General features: G+C 43.6%; 2 protein-coding genes across 2 annotated transcripts in view; one reads left to right on the top strand and one right to left on the bottom strand.

Annotated features, from left to right (window-relative positions):
• ATIC (5-aminoimidazole-4-carboxamide ribonucleotide formyltransferase/IMP cyclohydrolase) overlaps positions 1-10,807 on the top strand; it is a 52,432-nt gene extending 41,625 nt beyond the window's left edge. The window contains exons 13-17 of the mRNA XM_009887595.1: positions 985-1,113; positions 2,078-2,170; positions 8,142-8,324; positions 9,812-9,967; positions 10,455-10,807. Coding sequence (XP_009885897.1) covers positions 985-1,113; positions 2,078-2,170; positions 8,142-8,324; positions 9,812-9,967; positions 10,455-10,574 — 681 coding nt within the window. The 3' untranslated portion in view covers positions 10,575-10,807. The remainder of the gene's footprint in view (positions 1-984; positions 1,114-2,077; positions 2,171-8,141; positions 8,325-9,811; positions 9,968-10,454) is intronic.
• A 4,936-nt stretch (positions 10,808-15,743) lies between these two features.
• Positions 15,744-16,992, bottom strand: part of FN1 (fibronectin 1) — a 214,993-nt gene continuing 213,744 nt past the window's right edge. Inside the window, exon 46 of the mRNA XM_009887594.1 lies at positions 15,744-16,589. Within this exon, the coding sequence (XP_009885896.1) occupies positions 16,515-16,589 (75 nt within the window). The 3' untranslated portion in view covers positions 15,744-16,514. The remainder of the gene's footprint in view (positions 16,590-16,992) is intronic.

Raw genomic sequence — 16,992 nt, 5'->3', positions numbered from 1 at the left:
AAATCATCCAGTTTTGGTGAGCGTGACTAATGGATTATGTAATGCTGTTAGAGCAGCTAAACAGGTTCTACTTCTGCCTGACTCTGAGAGACAAAAGAACAGGGAACTTTAACATTACAAAAAGAAAATCCAAGGCTTAGCTGAAGTTGTGATTATAGTGTTAGTACCAGGGAAGCTGTAGAAGATGGCTCAGGAGTTTCAGGCAAGAAGGAATGAAATTGTAGACCATCTTGGCAGCTGATTACCTCCTGAATTCAGTTAGCTTTGCAAGGATGAGGTTGTATTGGTTAAGCCTGTATTTCAGGGCCTGTCTGCAGATGGATGCTAAGGAAAATCAATCTGAACAAATTTAAATGAATTAGGGAAGCCACAGAAAGCATGTGCATTCTCCTATTTAGAGCTGGTATCCTTGATCTGGTTTACTTCGTCTCAATAACCTGAACTGGAGCTACCAAAATTCTAAATAAGTCCATGCATGGGTAGACCTGAATGCAGTTTAACAGTTCCATTTAACTTTACCCCTTACACTGGTGTAGATTAACTGTGCTGCACGCTTGTTTGGAGATGTGTCTGCATTCAGTGTTTAATGTCGAAGAGGTTTGGGAGTTGTACCTTGAAGCATGTATGAAGCAACTCAAAATATGTCTACTTTCCTGTGGAAGACCGAGTGTCTCTTTTTGTGTGGATGTTTTTCCCTTTCTGTGAAAGACTGCAAGATTTTGTAGATTTTTGTGGCTCACAATGTGGGCATTTGTATATAAGCATCTATAATGCATTACCTCTCTTTGCCCTGTAAATGTCACTTTGTGCTGTTGAGACCTTGCTGCTCCAGTTAATTCTAATTACTTCTGATGATTTGACATTGCTTTCTACAAACAGTTCACTTCTTTGGATTCTTTAGATGTGTTTTAACCTAAGCTATTACTGGATGTTGGCTTTCAAGAGCTCCAAGAGTGTTTTATTGGCCTATCCTTTGGCTTTTAGATGGATCCCCATTATGAGCCAGATGACAATGAGATTCGAACTCTCTATGGATTGCATCTCATGCAGAAGAGGAATAATGCAGTCATCGACCGGTCATTGTTCAAGAACATTGTTACAAAGAATAAAAACGTAAGTGTCAGAAGATAAATGAGCTTAAGAATTAATGGGATGAACTGGTGTGCTTTCATCAAGGAAGTCATCACTGTTCTATTTTAAGAGCTCTTAAAATATTTTAATGAGATTAAACTGGCTTTCAAAAAATTGCAGCAAACTTTCTGGACCAAATATACTTGGGTAAATCAGGGTAGTTTGCCTTTGTTTTGATTCCTTGCATAAATAAGAAGAGCTGGACCTTGCCTTTTATCTCTGACTACCAAAATATTTATATTTCTTATTTATAAGAAGCTACCTTGTGTATTTTCTTATGGTGAGACAACCATATGCCAAGGATCCAGTGTGATCTCTTTCTGACTTGCTGTTTACTTCTCCCTTTTGTATACAGTGTGTTGTATAAACTCTGGCCCTGTTGATGTTGCTCATCATTTAGAGCTCACATCATCAGAAAGTTACCAGTTATTTCTTTGTCTCTGATCTTGTTCTCATTAACAAACAGATGTTAATGAGCACATGATTAGTCATGGGCTAAGAAGCAAGTTCAGACATTGAGGTAATAAAAATAATTTTAATAAATTAGTAACAGAACAGGCTTAAAATAATGCAGATATTAGGAGCTATTATTGTTATTGTGGTCCTGTGGATACTTACTTAGCTTTTTGCCTATGAGCACATCTGATGACAGTGAGCAAATAGAGAGGACTTTGCAGGCATAGGGCCAGTGATAGAGCCCTCTTGACTTGGTAAGATTGAGTCTTATCCCTATAAACTGTGAGATTAGCTGCCAAACGAATAATTAACAGTTTTTAATATAAACAAAATTTGCTGCTAATTGAACAAACCAGGATATTTTTAGCTACCTTGTTTTCCCTCTGTATGATAACAGTACTTGTGATGGCTTTGGGGGTTTGCAAATCACTAGCCAGTTGGCTAGTCATGGTTGTTAGGATGGGCTGTTGACAATGGCATTTTGTTTCAGCTGCCTGAGTCTGCTGTCCGAGACCTGATTGTTGCCAGCATTGCTGTCAAATACACCCAGTCCAATTCGGTTTGCTACGCCAAGGATGGGCAGGTAACCAAATCAGACAGCTCTGTGGAGTGTGCTTTCACAGCCAAGCTGGTTAGAGAGTGCTATTGTCAGGCATGAGTTTTAAAATCATTTAGCGTACAGGAAGCTATTAAACAGGTACAGACTAACTGCCCTAGAGAGTGCCATGCAGAACAGTAGCTAAATGTTTCTTTCTCAAGAGGCTGCTTCAAAACCCTGGTGTAATTTTTTCACGATAATGACAGGGCTGGCTCTTTCAATGTGATAGGGTTGGAAAAGCTCTTATGTGCTTCTGCAAGTTTGGCTTTGAGTCATTTCTTTCTAACTATTCTGTCCTTTGATACCATTTTTTGAGGGCATGTACATATGTTGTAGTCTGCATAGAGCCTTAGGAAATGACAGTAGTTTTTACAGTTGGATTCTGACTGTCCAAATGATTTTTAGTTTTATTTTCACTTTTTGTATAAGAAAAATGGGCTGTCCTTTCTTTTTTCCCCTTTGGGGCATTAGAAATCTGTTCTCTCTTGATTTTTTTTTTTTTTTAAATAAACTTGTGATGGATGTTGGGATTTACAGGGGCATTATCAAATGTGTAGTTGAGATGTGAATCTTGAATTAAAAAAAAAAAATAATCCTTTCTTTCCAAGGTATCAGTAGGTATTCAGCTTAATTCAGTTATCCAAAAGTCACTGTGAATGGTTAAAAATTGTATTTTTGCCCAACTGCTCATTCATGCCATTGTTTAGCTGGTTCTCTGTTCTCCATGCTAACTTTTCCACGGGCCTGGAGTATTTTAAAAAAATACAGAAGAAAAAGACAAAGAATGTTTTTGATCTTGAGCTTTGGTACATCATAAATCAGCAAAATGGATCAGTGTACCCTACAGGTACCGACTGTGAATGAACTGCGATGCTGTCCATTTTGCATTGTTACTCATCTGCATTTGTCAGATTGTTGTTACAGCCTGAAAACATTGCAGCACTGTCTCTCAGTACCTTCTGGGGTCGCGTGCTGTATGGTTCTTGAAAACATACATGTCTCTGGAGATGTGGCATTTTTCTTTTATTCAGCTGTAGGGTTTTTTTCTTGCTTTTGAATGGTTCTCTGTACTCGAGAGTGTTAGTTCTCGCAGCCCCAGAACAAAGGTGTCACTATCTTTGCTCCTTTTCCCTTATTACAGCAGCAATTTCCCCAGTGCTTTTGTAAGTCTGGACTTAACGTGGTGCTGCAGATGTTTCTGAAATGTGTGTGGTAATGCATGTACCATATGGAAGGGAGAAGGCATGGGGGAGGAGTGAAAAGTAGTGTGAGCAGGCAGGGATTTAGCTAGCTGGGCCTCAGTGATATTTGGCATACTTGCAGGTATATATTTTAATGCAAACGTATGTTTTCTTGGTTTGCTGTATATGTGACAGGGAAGACCGAGATCAGAGGTCTGTATACTGCACCAAGAAACAGGTGACCTTTTTAACAGTAAAGGTCAGCAGCCATTACAATCATTTACTCAAGGAGGTGGTGAATCTGTGTTGAGTTCTTCAAATCAAAGCTTAATGTCTTCCTTAAGAGACTCATTACAGTCCAGGCGCAGAAACAGCAGTGTGGCCTGCTATAGGTAGTGATGGAGGAGCTTGGATAGGAGCTCCCTTCTGGTTTTAAAATATCTAAATGCTTCCGAAGGCCATTAGGTATTGAGACCATTGTCGTTAAGGTACGGATGGGGAAAGAAATAAGGTCCACTGAAAACCAGTCTTACTAAGATAGTGATTAGCTCAGATCCTTCTTGGTGATGCTGTGCAGAACTAAGTACTGGTCATATCATGTACCAAGACATAACATTGGATGTGTACAGTGGTATTTGGGTGCAAACCAGAAAATAGCAGAAATCAAGAACTAGGGGTGGAAAGTAACTTCCAGATTGTTACCCTTAACATGCTTTTCCAGGCTGTGACTTGCTTTGAGTTATATGAGCCGAGCCTGGGAAGTCCAGCTCTTTTTCAGTTCCATTGCTTTTTGTTTTCCAGGGGTTACTCAGCCTCACAGCATCCCCATAGTAAAACTCTTGACTATCAGACATGCAGAATGTTTTTGGCAGCTTAGCTACGTTGTGTTTGTAAGTGGATTGGCCACTCCAGCAAGGGCTGGTGCTTGTGTTAATAAGTTCTAGGAAAGCATGGAGTGGGAGGAAGCATTTATGGACTTGAGTGTCACTTAATTTGCAGGAAGCCAGCTGCCACTAATTGCAATAAACACTTCCACTTGTTTTATCTGATTTTCAGCATGGCAAAGCCAATGTGTAACATGTTTATTTACACTTTCTTTAATGATACCATCATGTTTTAAATTAGCAATTTAAAATTATTCTCTTTCTTTATCTTTGCACAGTAGGATAAAACAAACCTGTTAATTTACCTTACTGTTTTCCACCAGTGGTAAAGACATTTGTCAGTAACTTAATTGTTTGTTTTTCTTCCCAATTGTGAAGTCTTTTATTTGATTCTTACAATTCCAAATGTATTTAGGATTTCTGTTTTCACTTGTTCAGGGTGAATCTGAGTAAATCCAGGCCAATCTGGATCATTTTGCAAGGATGCTTTGGGCACTGTCTATCTCATTCAATCTGTGTCTTTTGCACAGTATTCCAGCTATGGGGAATGTTTGCCTCTCCTGCGAGCCCAAAGTATTTTGGTCAGGTAGTTCTCAGCTTTCACCCAAGCTTTTCGTTAAGTGATTTTTCTTCTCACCCTGGATTACTGTCTCCTTTCACTCCTCACACTCACAGCCTGTGCTTAAAGCGCTTTTTGATTCCCAGGAGATTAAAATCTGAAACAAACTAATAAATTTTTGTGTAGAAAATAGGGAGGAAAATAGAAAGGGAAGGATTCCTTTGTGGAGGATTTTGAGGTTTCAGCTGTGTTTTCATATAGGAGAAAACCAACATTTGAGGAAGGGAGAGAGGAAGAAGGAACAGATGGAGAAACAAGAAGTGAAAAAGGGGGAGAATAGGAGAATAGGTACATTCAGACAGGCCAGTGTGAAGAGAGATTCAGGTGCAAGTCTACAGTTTGCATTAAGCAAAAGGTCAACCTTCTGTTTTCTCCTCTGTAGACTAGCAATTCCAGGCTAGACTGAAGAAATCTCTCCCAGCAGTGTTGCATCAAAATAACTTTTTCTACAAAATGGGATTTCACTTTCCCCAGGTCAGCATTTTCCAGTGACGTGCATCTTACCAGCGTGTTCTTCCCAGGATGTAACTATGAACTTCCTTCTATAACAATGCAGGCTCATCAGAAGGAGACACAGAGAAGGAGCTTTTATATTCTCTTGCCCATTAAGCCATTAAAAAATGTGCCACGTGTTGCAGACAATACCTCTGTAGATTTGAGGACGCCTATGAAGGGTTTACAGGATACATCACTTTGACTGAAGTACAAAGTTCCTGCCATTTCAGAGTTGTTGAATACGAGCCAGAGTTCAGTTACGCATCTTCTAACAAAAATTAGGTCACAAAAAATGTAGAATACTTATGAGTAGCTCATAGAGAAAAGGAAAACACTCATTTTGAGAAGGGTGATTGGGTGCTGACAGGTAGAGCTTGATTTCTAAGGTGTGTTCATGAAGGAGGTGTGTGTGTGTTTGGGTCTGCATTGGCCTGGAAATGCTTTCTCCAGTATGGTTGCCCTTGCTGGCTGAAGGCCAGGCTTGCAGCAGCCTAGCCAGTTCCATCAGAGGAGTGCAAGGCCACAGCTCACAAGTACGTGATGAACAGGAGGTACCATTCTGGCTGGGAAAGGGCAGAGAGGACATTGCACTTCTGGCACATGACACCACATTTTTTTAGAAACTTGGGAGTGTTTCATGGTATTTTGGCCCCTGCTACCAGTAGCCTGTCCCGTACTCTTTACCGTCTGCATCCCTAGCTAAGAACTTCTGCCAGCTTGCTAGGCCCACTCTTAAAGGCTGGGTGACAGTTAATGGTGTGCAGTGTATGACTATTTTAAGCCTTCTGTTTTGTCCAGGGAGAGAGGATAAGCTTCCTCAGAAGAGACAATATACCTACACGCAGCTGGTGTTGAGCCACCTTGAGATGCAGGGTCCCGAGCAAGTTTGAAGATTAAACAGGGTGGATGTGAGAGTAGAGGTTGGATATTAGGAGTGTTTGTGGGGGTGAAGGTATCACTAAGCAATAAGAAACTTTGCATCTATTTAATATTTATGATAATACCAATATCCTTGTGGGTTTATTAAGCACTGATGACTTCAGTTGTAGCTGAGCAGATCATATTAGATAGCAGCCCAAGTCTTTCATTTGCTCCTTGGGGGAATAGTATCCAGCAGCATGTTTTATGGTTCTGGTAAGAGGTGAAGTCACTGTGTCTTGATGAATGAGAAGACAAATGATTCATTCCTTTGAGGGCAGCCTTTGGCTTATAGCTTTACCATCTGTTTCAGTCTGAGCTGGAAACTCTGAGGCATTGGCCAGAACTGCTAGCCTCAACACAGTGTCCCTGGGGCAGTCCCCCATGCAAACAGCCTGGTGAACAGTTCAGCTGTGGCTTCACAGGCGGAGGAAATTATGGGAGACTTGTTTTCCATCAGATCTCTGGTTTGAAATGGCGGGAGCTGTCTTTGGAAAGCAGGACCCACAGCTCTGAAAACCATGGAGAAAAGTTACCGGCCCAAGATTGACAGCCGTGGTGGCTAGGTCTGGCCTTTGTGTGCCTGTCATGGCAGAAGCAGAGCTGAGGGTCAGAAGATGGTCTGGAGCCCAAGAGACCTCAGCTCAGTCCCTTGCACTTGCCAGTTGTGACTGTAGGCAGACCATATTGGCAGGGGACAATGAAGCAGGGCTTGTTCTGCCAGCATCCAGAAGCCAAGATGTCCCCAGCCATATTTAATTTTCAGTGCCCCCAGCCACATTTAATTTTCAGTGCTGTCAGCACGTAAGAGTTGCCCTTGTCTCCAGCGCCTGTTTGCACCAGCCCAGACAGGATGCAAGAGCTTGTTTGTGCATTGAACCATGACAAATGGCTTGCAGAGTTACCTGACCACCAGACTCCAAAGAATCTCTACATATTTTAATCTATAGTGTACCTCAAAAAATTGACAGAGGTGGAATGGATCTAATGAGAACTCCAAGGAAATTGGTCTGATAAAAGCAAATGGAAACTGAGCATATAACCATATTTTCATAGCAGCTTCCTTGAGGGGAAAAAAAAAATAAAAATCACCTTTTGGATTTTGCTTCCAGAAGCACTAGGTCTGATTGATATCAAGCGCAAGTGCTATTAAGGTTAGCAGCAGCTATTTTAACAATCCTGGACACTCTGGCAGATGGCAGAATATGAAATGTGTTGGTAGCTCCAGGGCCTTGACAATTCATGCAATGTAATGGTCCTACTGACCAGCCTTCCTGATTGAGTGGTGGATTTACTGTCTTAGCCTTGACAGACAAACTGCCCTGTAATCCACCACACATCATGGTTGATCTGTTTAAGCTGTGTATGCCTGGCCCACCAGGAAAGATGATAGTGTTTGGGTGAGGTGGGCTCAGACTTTAACTGAAATGCCCTTTCCAAGAGCAGGTAGGCAGCCTACCATCTTTTAGCAGCCACACTTGTTTCTACAACCAACAGGATTTTGTTTTGTCTTAAACAAAAGCCATAATTGTATCACTCTCCTGAGGTTAACAGTTTGACTCTGGCAGGAGCTATGTTATTTATAAGGATGAAAGAATGTAGTGTCCTCAGAGTGACTGTCAGCTCAGCAGAGCCATGGAAGTTAACAGTGCAGAGAGCTGTCCCTGTAACCAATTTACAGGATTGGGGATGCAGGAATTTTGAAAGTTTTCCTTGCTAATTACCTACCCTCTTTCTCTGCTTCAGTGAGGAGCAGCTTATTTGTGGGAGGTCTTTCCTAATTGCTTGGCTGGAATGCAGTTCTGATTGCGATTTCTGTGCAGCAAGATGTGATTGTGCTCTGTATCTATACGCTTCAGGTCATAGGTATTGGAGCCGGCCAGCAGTCCCGGATCCACTGCACGCGTCTGGCTGGTGACAAGGCAAACAACTGGTGGCTCCGGCACCACCCACGTGTGCTCTCCATGAAGTTCAAAGCAGGTGTGAAGAGAGCAGAGATCTCCAATGCCATTGATCAGTATGTCACTGGGACCATTGGTGAGGTAAGGGCTGGCTGAGAAGTTTCCCTGGAGAGTCTTGCGTCTGTGAAACAAAGCTGGAACTACTGCTTGAAATATCAGCTGTGCATGCTAGGACCTGGCAAGGCTTCCTGATGTCTGGGCCTTTTCTCCTCTACCTCAGTTTTTCTTCCAGCCCCAGAAAAACCAAGTCCTTCCATAGCTCGCTTCAGAGTTGGTCAATTTCTTCTGGCATAAAATGAAGCCCTTGCCATTTCCACCTTCTGCCTCTACTGAGCTGCTTCTGTGCTGGCTTCATACTGAGGAGATGTTCTCAAATTTGTATGGGCTTCAGGCGCAAGGGGGTTTGGTTGGTTACCGCTTATGGAACTGGTCAGCCAGTAGTGGTCCCTGCTAGGGCAATGGATGCCACCTTTAACTCCTCCTGAGTCACTGAGTTCCCTCAGTGCCCCTGTAGGTCCATAGCCAGCCAACATCAAGCTATAGATACCAGCATTTGGGTGTTTTGACTATGGCTTGAAATGTCCATAAGAAGCCCCTGTGCTGGCTGTCAAACTGTCAGAGCCAGAGGTGATGGGTGTATTTGCAGGATTTGGTCTTTAGGTACTACCTAAAAGCCTGGCTTGAGCTTTGTGCCTAAGTGACAGTAAGTAGATGATCTCAAAGAGCTGGGGGATCAAGTGGCCAGGGCCCAGGATAGTGACTTGCCCAAGGTTATTTCATAGCCAGTGGCAAAGTGTCCTGATTCACCCCTCTGATACCGCACCCACCACCCCAAGTGCTGGAACCTGCCCTGCGCTTTGGTGTGCAGCTTAGTTTCATCTGGTAATTCCCCCCAGCAGTAAGGAAGGGTTAAAACTACAGTTAATGTTTCAACTCTCGCTGCCCTGTCAGCTCAGCTGTCCTTCCCTTCTTGCACAGTGCAGTCTGCTCATGTGGCATTTTGGCTTCTCAGAATCCCTCTGACCTCCCTGTTTGCAAGCAATAGTGAGACAAGAAAATAGTATGTCCTTTTTAAGTATTGAAAGCCAAGGGCTGGATTGGGGACCTCGTGAATCATCTCTGTGAGTGGTTGCTTGTTTAAGGGGGTAAGAACTGGAGCAGTTGCTGTTTCAGAAGGTGAATCATAAACCAAACTGCTGTTTGTCATGTGTTAAGTCATCTACCAGATCCTGTTTGTGTGTGCTGGCATTTACACAGAGCAGCATACTGCAGGCAGGCCAAGCAGAGCATCTTGGAATTAAAGGGGAGAAGGAATCCCTTAAGCCCTGGGAGGAGGAGGAGGAAGGGAGGGAGTTAAAAGGATGCAAAAAGAGTTCATGGTGCTAATGTGTTCCCACCACCACTTAGGATTTTAAAATCCCTGGTGTGAAGCTCCCAGCAGCAGAGCTGTGGGAGCAGAACGCACAGCTGAGCCGGGTGTCAGAGGGATGTCGTCATCATTCATCCTTATGTGCTTCTGGCAGGAGCCCCATGCTTTGGGGCTGAGCTGGCTCTTTTTGTTCTCACAGGGTGAGGACCTGGTGAAATGGCAGGCGATGTTTGAAGAGGTGCCTGCACAATTAACGGAAGCAGAGAAGAAGCAGTGGATTGCCAAGATGACTGCTGTCTCCCTCAGCTCCGATGCATTCTTCCCTTTTAGGGATAACGTTGACAGAGCTAAACGGGTAAGGTTATGGTGGGGCCAGTATGTCGGGGTGACTCCAAGGAAATGGCTGCGCAGCCTGGGCTTTTCATTTGAATTTTGTGCAGAGTGCTGAGGAATATTTCTGCTCTGCACCGCTGACTAGGATAGCGCGTCCTGGGAAGGATGTTTCTTGTGGTTATTGGTCTCACATGGATAGTAATTGAGCCATTGCTCAGTTTGTTGATTTGGGATGAAGAGAGGATTAAAGTTTATTAAACTGTTTAAGAATATCAAGACAAGGCCTATTGCTTCCAGAGGAACCGTTTTACTTGTATTTCTGAGCTGTGGAGAGAACTGACTGCTCACATGAGGAACTCCCTTGTGAACGGCTTTGGGCGATGGAAGCCCTTGTTTGTTCAACACTTAGTATGGTGGGATGTGGATGAAGGACTGGGGCTGCCAGCTCCTTTTCAGGGAGATTGAGGTTTTCCATCCTCTAATCCTTCCACTTATCTGTCTTTGTTCAGAGTGGAGTACAGTTCATCGCTGCCCCATCTGGCTCGGCTGCTGACGACGTTGTGATTGAAGCTTGCAATGAGCTGGGGATAACTCTCATTCACACCAATCTTCGGCTGTTTCATCACTGAGTTTGCCGTGGGCTGTTGTGGTCCTTCTTTGGCCACAGTCTCATCAGCAGCAGTGACTGGAATATCACCAGCTTAATTAGGAGGCACCGGCAGTCTGTGCTTAGCAAGTATTTGTAAGAGCTGTAAATGAGATCTTTCCCTGTGTTAACAGAGAATATAAGTGCAAGCAGTTGGCCTCAAATGTAGAAAATAAGTCTCTTTTGCAAATAAATATACGGTTCTTAGCTATGTGGTGTCTGTAGTCTTTGTGTCATTCGAATACTGTGTCCTCAGGAAAAAGGTTTATTTTTGAGGTAAATTTTATGGCTTAGACTTTACTAATTCATTAGAAGGCCTATGGAATGGTATGAAAGCCTGGCTTATGCCCAACTTCTTAATGAACTGATAAAAATCTGTGTTGTAAACTGAACTGAGCTACTTTTTTTTTTTTTTTTTGGAGTCAGCAGGTAGTTTTCTCCAATCCATTATCCTCTTTCTCTGTGACGAGAGGGGAGCGGGTCCTTTGTGCAAGGCAGTCTCGAGGCTCTGTGCTCTGAATCCTGCTGTAGAGGTGTGCTTTGGGCTGAGACATGGTGTCAGATTGCTTTCTCCAAGGTAAAAGACTCATTCCTTCGAGTTTGACGTGCTTGTTCTCATACCGGGGAGTTCAATTCAGAGTTCATAGGCAGGCATCTGGGAAGCATCTTGCCTGAAGCCACTTCCTTCTCCATTGTGTGCAATTTGCATTAAGCAGATTTGAACTCTGATTAGAAAAACAAAGTGAAAATCTGGAGCACAGCGAGATGAATAAAGTAACAGCCCAGACACGTTTTTGCTGGCAATCACTGTGACCATTTCAAAGGGATTTTTTTTCGTTGTTGTTCCATTTTATAAAATCTGTTCAGTTTTGGCAAGGAACGGTCCACAGTTTTGCAATAAACACTTCTGTTGTGGCTCTGATCTCAGCTGGTACGGAGCAGAAAGTCTGCATGTGTTCCCTTTACTCAAGAAATAACAGGGACGCATAGGTAGATGGACCTGGAAGAAGGGAAATTCAGGTTGTGTTACTGACTCTGCTGCCGACTTGATAGGACTGTGGGCATGTATTTCCTTTTGCCTGACTGCCCATTTCATCCAGACTGGTTGGAACTGAGTAAGGCGAAGATCCTTCCTGGGGGATGTGAGCCATTCAAGAGATCGTAATCCATATGCTGGTTTTACCTTAATGCATTCATTCCATCTGCTGCTCTATGTACACGTGCTCCCCTTGCTCCCTTGTGTTTTAGGCCCTGGCCACTGCCCAGGAATTCTGTGCGCCCAGCACTGCCCTTGCTCTGGCCTGAAAGGGAGCAGTCTCCTCTCTTTTCTCATCTCTACAGTGGATTATTTTTTCTTTTCTGATCTCTACTGTGGATTATTTCCAAGTGGCTGGATTAGGCAGGATAGGGTAGAGGGGATTCTGCTTTTTGGGTGCAGCAGTCCAAAATAAAAATGGTGCATTGCTTAATGGCTTGCCTGCTGGCTTTGCTAACCCCAGCCCTGGCCCATTGGACTGCTCTCTGTGCCATTGCTTCCCATGGACTGTTTGGAGTCTTCTGTGTTTTTATTAGCTTATACTTTAAAAGTTGGGTTTTGAACTCTTTCTTCCACTGTTCTTATATTCCTTCCATGTCTTTTCTGTCATGCTGTTTTGACCGAAGCTGGTAGATACCATGCTGTGAGGTTCTCTCAGGAATCTGTTGGCCTGCTCTTTGCCTGCATCTTCTAAAGTGTTGGCTAAAACAGAGACTGTAATAAGCATCTGGCAGCTCCTGTTCTCATATATTCCTGCTTATCGTTTAGCCTTTGTTTGCTATCCTTGGGGCACTGTTTAATCTACTGATGGAAGTTAATAGATAATAATCTTCCCAGTGAGATCTCTGCATGAGATGCTAGTAAATGTCTAACTAAGGTGATATCTATCTAGGGCCTTTCTGCTGTGTTACTTGAGCTGAGCAAGTTCCTATCTTCTACATACACACAATGCCTCACAGCATCTGTAGAGGTATGCTTTTGCCTCATGCTGTGCCTATGGTAAGGTTAAAGGATGTACAGGAGTCATACAGAATTGGGAAAAGGCACCTAAGTGTCCAATGTCCTGAGCAAGTGTCCTTGACTACCCTGCCTCACTTGTCTGACTAATGGCTGAAAAAAACTCTGGTCTAGTTCCAGGTGTGAGGTGACCTCATAGGAATGGCCTTTGGGGTGGTTTGTCACCTGGGCTGCGGTGACAATTTCAACTAGCTTGAAGCCTTCCACTTGAAGGAAGTTGGCAGTGCGTGAAGCCAAGCACTTGACTGGCTCCTGTTTTGGGCACGGAGCCATGGGTGTCTTTCTGGAAGGAGTATGCAGGTCTGGAAGCAAGGGCTCCAACTGCTGCTCTGTGAGGTCACATCAGGAGGTGCTGGTTTTAAGCTGCTGAGAGATGCCCTAAAGGGAGGATCTAGTCCTTGCTGGTAGCAAGTCCCTGCTGACAACTGGGCTTAAGAACTGTGAGCCTTCCCCCAGTGCAGCAGGCCAGATGAGTGGTTCTTTCTTACAAAGGGCCGTGTGGGTCTGTAAGGGTTCCTTTTGAGGTATGCTGATCTCCTACTAGTTGAATGAATTACTTCTCTCTTTGATATTCACAATGATTAAAAGCAAACCGCATAGCTTTGCTTAGTATCTGTTTCCCATAGGAAAGGGCATGTCTCTCTTTTGGGGGAAGGGGGGGAGATAGGTCTGCTCCTCTCAGTTGATGCTTTTTGAAGAACGGGCTGCTGACAGGCTGTTTTGCACCATCACCATATGGCACCTTGCCCCTGGCAGGTCCCATGCTGGCAGAATAAGAACAGTTCCCAAAAGTGTGGAAGTAAACAGAGGGCAGGGAGGAATCACTCTCAGCCTTTGCTGTCAGTAGCAGCAGATTTTTTTTTTTATTTTTTTTTTCCCTTCAGCCACTCCGTTCCTTACTGGAGTAGAGTCCTGACTCTGGTTGTTCCTGTGCTCTAACTGAAGCTCTGTGTTATCAGAGAAGACAAACCATGTGGACATGCGCCTCCTCTTCTGGAAGAGACGAGGATGCCAAGCAGATGAGGGCTTAAATGCCACTGGGCTCGGTGTAGCTGTGAGCGCCTTGTTTGGGAGCCTGAAAGCTCCCTGCTAACAGGGGCAGATGCTCCCTTCATCCCTGCCTGGGCAGCTGCCCGTGCCTTGAAGGTAACTTGAGTTGGACAACATCAGTTGATCTTAGTGCTCGAGCAGACTATGGATATAAATTGAGCCTGTGTTTTAAGGTATAGCTGCTGTTCTCTTGCCACTTTATGCACTACGGACTGGGTGAAGCATGGGAACCTTCAAAAACCTTGGTTCCTTTTGTTGCTGAATGTTTCTGAAAGGAAAGACTTATGGTTGATTCTTTGGATCTCACAAGTTTCTACTGCCTCCGTGCTGTGCTCTGGTAGTGATTTTCAAATGTAACTGAAACTAAAAGATTTAGCTGAATGACAGAATACCAGCATTACACTAGTAAATGTTAAACAGAAATTGTCAGCAATGTAAACCCTCATGCTTTAAGGCATGGACAAATCTCTACAGAGAGCTTAGGCAAATGCATTGTTTAAATCGTTTTATCCCCTAATGCGTACTGCAGGGAGGGGGAGGTGTTGCTGTTGCAAGTGATGTGACATCGGAGTGAGGAGATTAGATGAACTATGACTCCTGTTTAGCTGGGCAATTCCTGTGTCTGTGAAGTGTATTACTTAGTGGCAAAGTGACCAAGTAGGGATCTTTGCAATTGGTGGAAACCAATATATAACCCTCACTTGGGAAGGACAAACGAATAGAATTCTAGTTGATAAGGAAATTATTCTGTGTCTCTGTCTATGCCATTTTCAGTTCTCATATATTTTAGATACTCATTTGGCTCGTGAACACTGGTGAGATACAACTGATTTCTGCTACAATCATTTTACTATTTGCAAATGTTTTAGTTGCTTGATAGATAGCAATCTGTGAAGACAACTGCCATGTGTGTTTCTCATGTCAAGAAGCCAAATTCTATTTTCATGCTATGCTTTATTCAATCCAGAGAAATCCGTTGACTTGAGTAACACAGTGCTTTTGTAGCCAAGAGAGGAATGCGGCCTGAAGAATCATGACAGAACCTTTCATGTTCTGTACTTGCAAGTTCTGTACAGGTTTTTGCAGCGTTGGCAGCGCAAGCTAAAGGGACTTGATGCTAACTTTGTTCATTGCAATCAAGACTGGCTTTGTTTTAAAAAAGGTTTTGAGGAGAATTTAATTTACCTCCCTCCCCACCCCACGAGGCAGAAGCGCAGTAGACTTGAAAGTGGTCTTTGCCTGTTACAGGCAGGCATAGACCCAGGTGCTGTCTGTCCCCTTCTTTTTTGAGGCTTTCTGCAGAGGTAATAGAAGGATTTTTGTTGCAGCAGTGCCTGAGGGCGTGCTCACTAGTACCTAAACAACCTCTGTTCTGGATTTTGTTATTTCAATTTACCATGTTGCAAACAGACATAGCTGAAAGGTGAAAGAAGGGTGCGACAGCCCCTCTATAAACCCTTGAGATGGTCACAAGTAAGTTGTCCTTCATTGCAGAAAGGGGTGAACTGTAGTCTGCCCCAGGGGCAAGGCACGGAGCAAGGTCTCAGAGCCAGCATCCGTTTGGACTTGGGGGGAGGCGGGGGGGGGAGTTGGAATCGCTGCATCCAATCTTTGAACACATCCAACTTCAAGGGTGTGGATGGCCTCACTAATTTTGGCAACTCCAACACAGAGACCATATTTGATTCTAGGTATTTAAGTGTGTCTGGCTGGATTGAGGACCATCTCTTCACCTCAGTTTATGTCCAAAGCAGGGAATATTTTCCTTTCCCTCCCCCTTTTCTCTCCTCCACCTATTCCCACAAAGCAAGCCTCTGCCTCTTGAAGCATGGCATACATACTCAGTGTGTCTCTGCGCTCTACTGGGGCAGGGGGTGCAGCTGGAAGTCTTTAATTAACAAACTGCTCTACAGATATTCTCTTGAGGTTTACTTCACGCTTCATTGAGGTGTTTGTTCCATCTTGTTTCAAGGCAATGTTACTCCAGCTCAGAATAATAATCTTCATCCTAGATTCCATGGTAGCAAAGAGAATCACTTAAACTACATGTCTGGTTTGTAAATCTTTTTATTAAAAGAGTTGTTTTTTTTCTTTTCCACAGTAGTAAAGCTTTGGCACTTACAGTATAAAAATAATCACTGATCATAATTACACCAAATTCCTCTTTGTCAACTGCATACTAAGTGTCTTCAATACATTTTATTCCCATATAAAAACACTTGAAGGTCAGGGAAACAAAACTGATAAATAACAGTATGAGATATAAAGATACAGCTAGAAAAATACTAGGATCATCGAGAAAGAATTAGGACTGTGCATATTTTAAATATCACAGTGATTGGATTTGCTTTTCCTATCTTATTGCTGGCTGCACGCTTATGTGAAAGCAGAAGTGTTTGGTGGACTTTCCTATTGCTAAACTTCAGTAATGTTGTACTCAAATGTCCTTTGCATAGCATGGGAACCTTGAATTTCTACACCCTCCCTCACCATTAATATTTTCATCCCCTACCAATTTGTGATTTAGTATTTCCCACCTTTTCCTTTAGATTTGAAAATACTGACTGGTATTCAACACTTTGAGCAAAAACAAAACAATCGCTATCAATCATGAGAAAAGTCTGAAACACTCCAAGAGTGGCGTTTGGAGAAGCTGTGAGTTGAGCTTAAGCTGGGAAAATGGCTTCAGAGCAGAGGGCCATTCTCAAAAGATGCAGTTTTGCTAGCATCACTCCAGTTTGGATGGTAATCGTGGCAGATAGATAGGTATTTATGCTTTGGTTTGTCTGTTGCCATTGCCGCAAGAGGTCTTGCTGGATGTTACTTTCCCCGTGGATGTTGTGTGTCTGCCTGTACATCTAGGGGCATGAAACACTCAATTGGGCAGTTGACGTTCTGTCAGGAGGGAAGGAAATCAGTTAGCGCTCTGTCCTGTAAGGACGGACACTTCTGTGGTGTGGTTTGGGCTGAGAACTGTTGCCAGTTCTTGCAGCTGTCTAGCTTTTTCAGCACAAAGCACACAGCTGGTTTACAGCAGCAAGTGAAGACTAGGAAACCACTACATGCACTACCGCGTCAGCCAGAGCATGCAGGCGCATCCCAGCACTAGGAAACAAGAAGTCCCGCTGGCGTGAGTGTGGCACTGAACACTGTGTGTGGAAGTGTGAGCTCAAGCTCATTCTGTGCTGTGCAGAGTGATGGTTTGCTGTGGCTATCACGCACTTCTGACCAAGCAGAAAGCACGCACTTCTGACCAAGCAGAAAGCTACATGCTGCTCTTATACCTTGCACTCTGTAC

Source organism: Charadrius vociferus, unplaced genomic scaffold (genome assembly GCF_000708025.1).
Source record: "Charadrius vociferus isolate BGI_N301 unplaced genomic scaffold, ASM70802v2 scaffold136, whole genome shotgun sequence".
NCBI classification, from domain to species: Eukaryota; Metazoa; Chordata; class Aves; order Charadriiformes; family Charadriidae; genus Charadrius; species Charadrius vociferus.
Note: the sequence above shows the minus strand (reverse complement) of the source record. Positions and strands in the feature narration are given on the sequence as shown.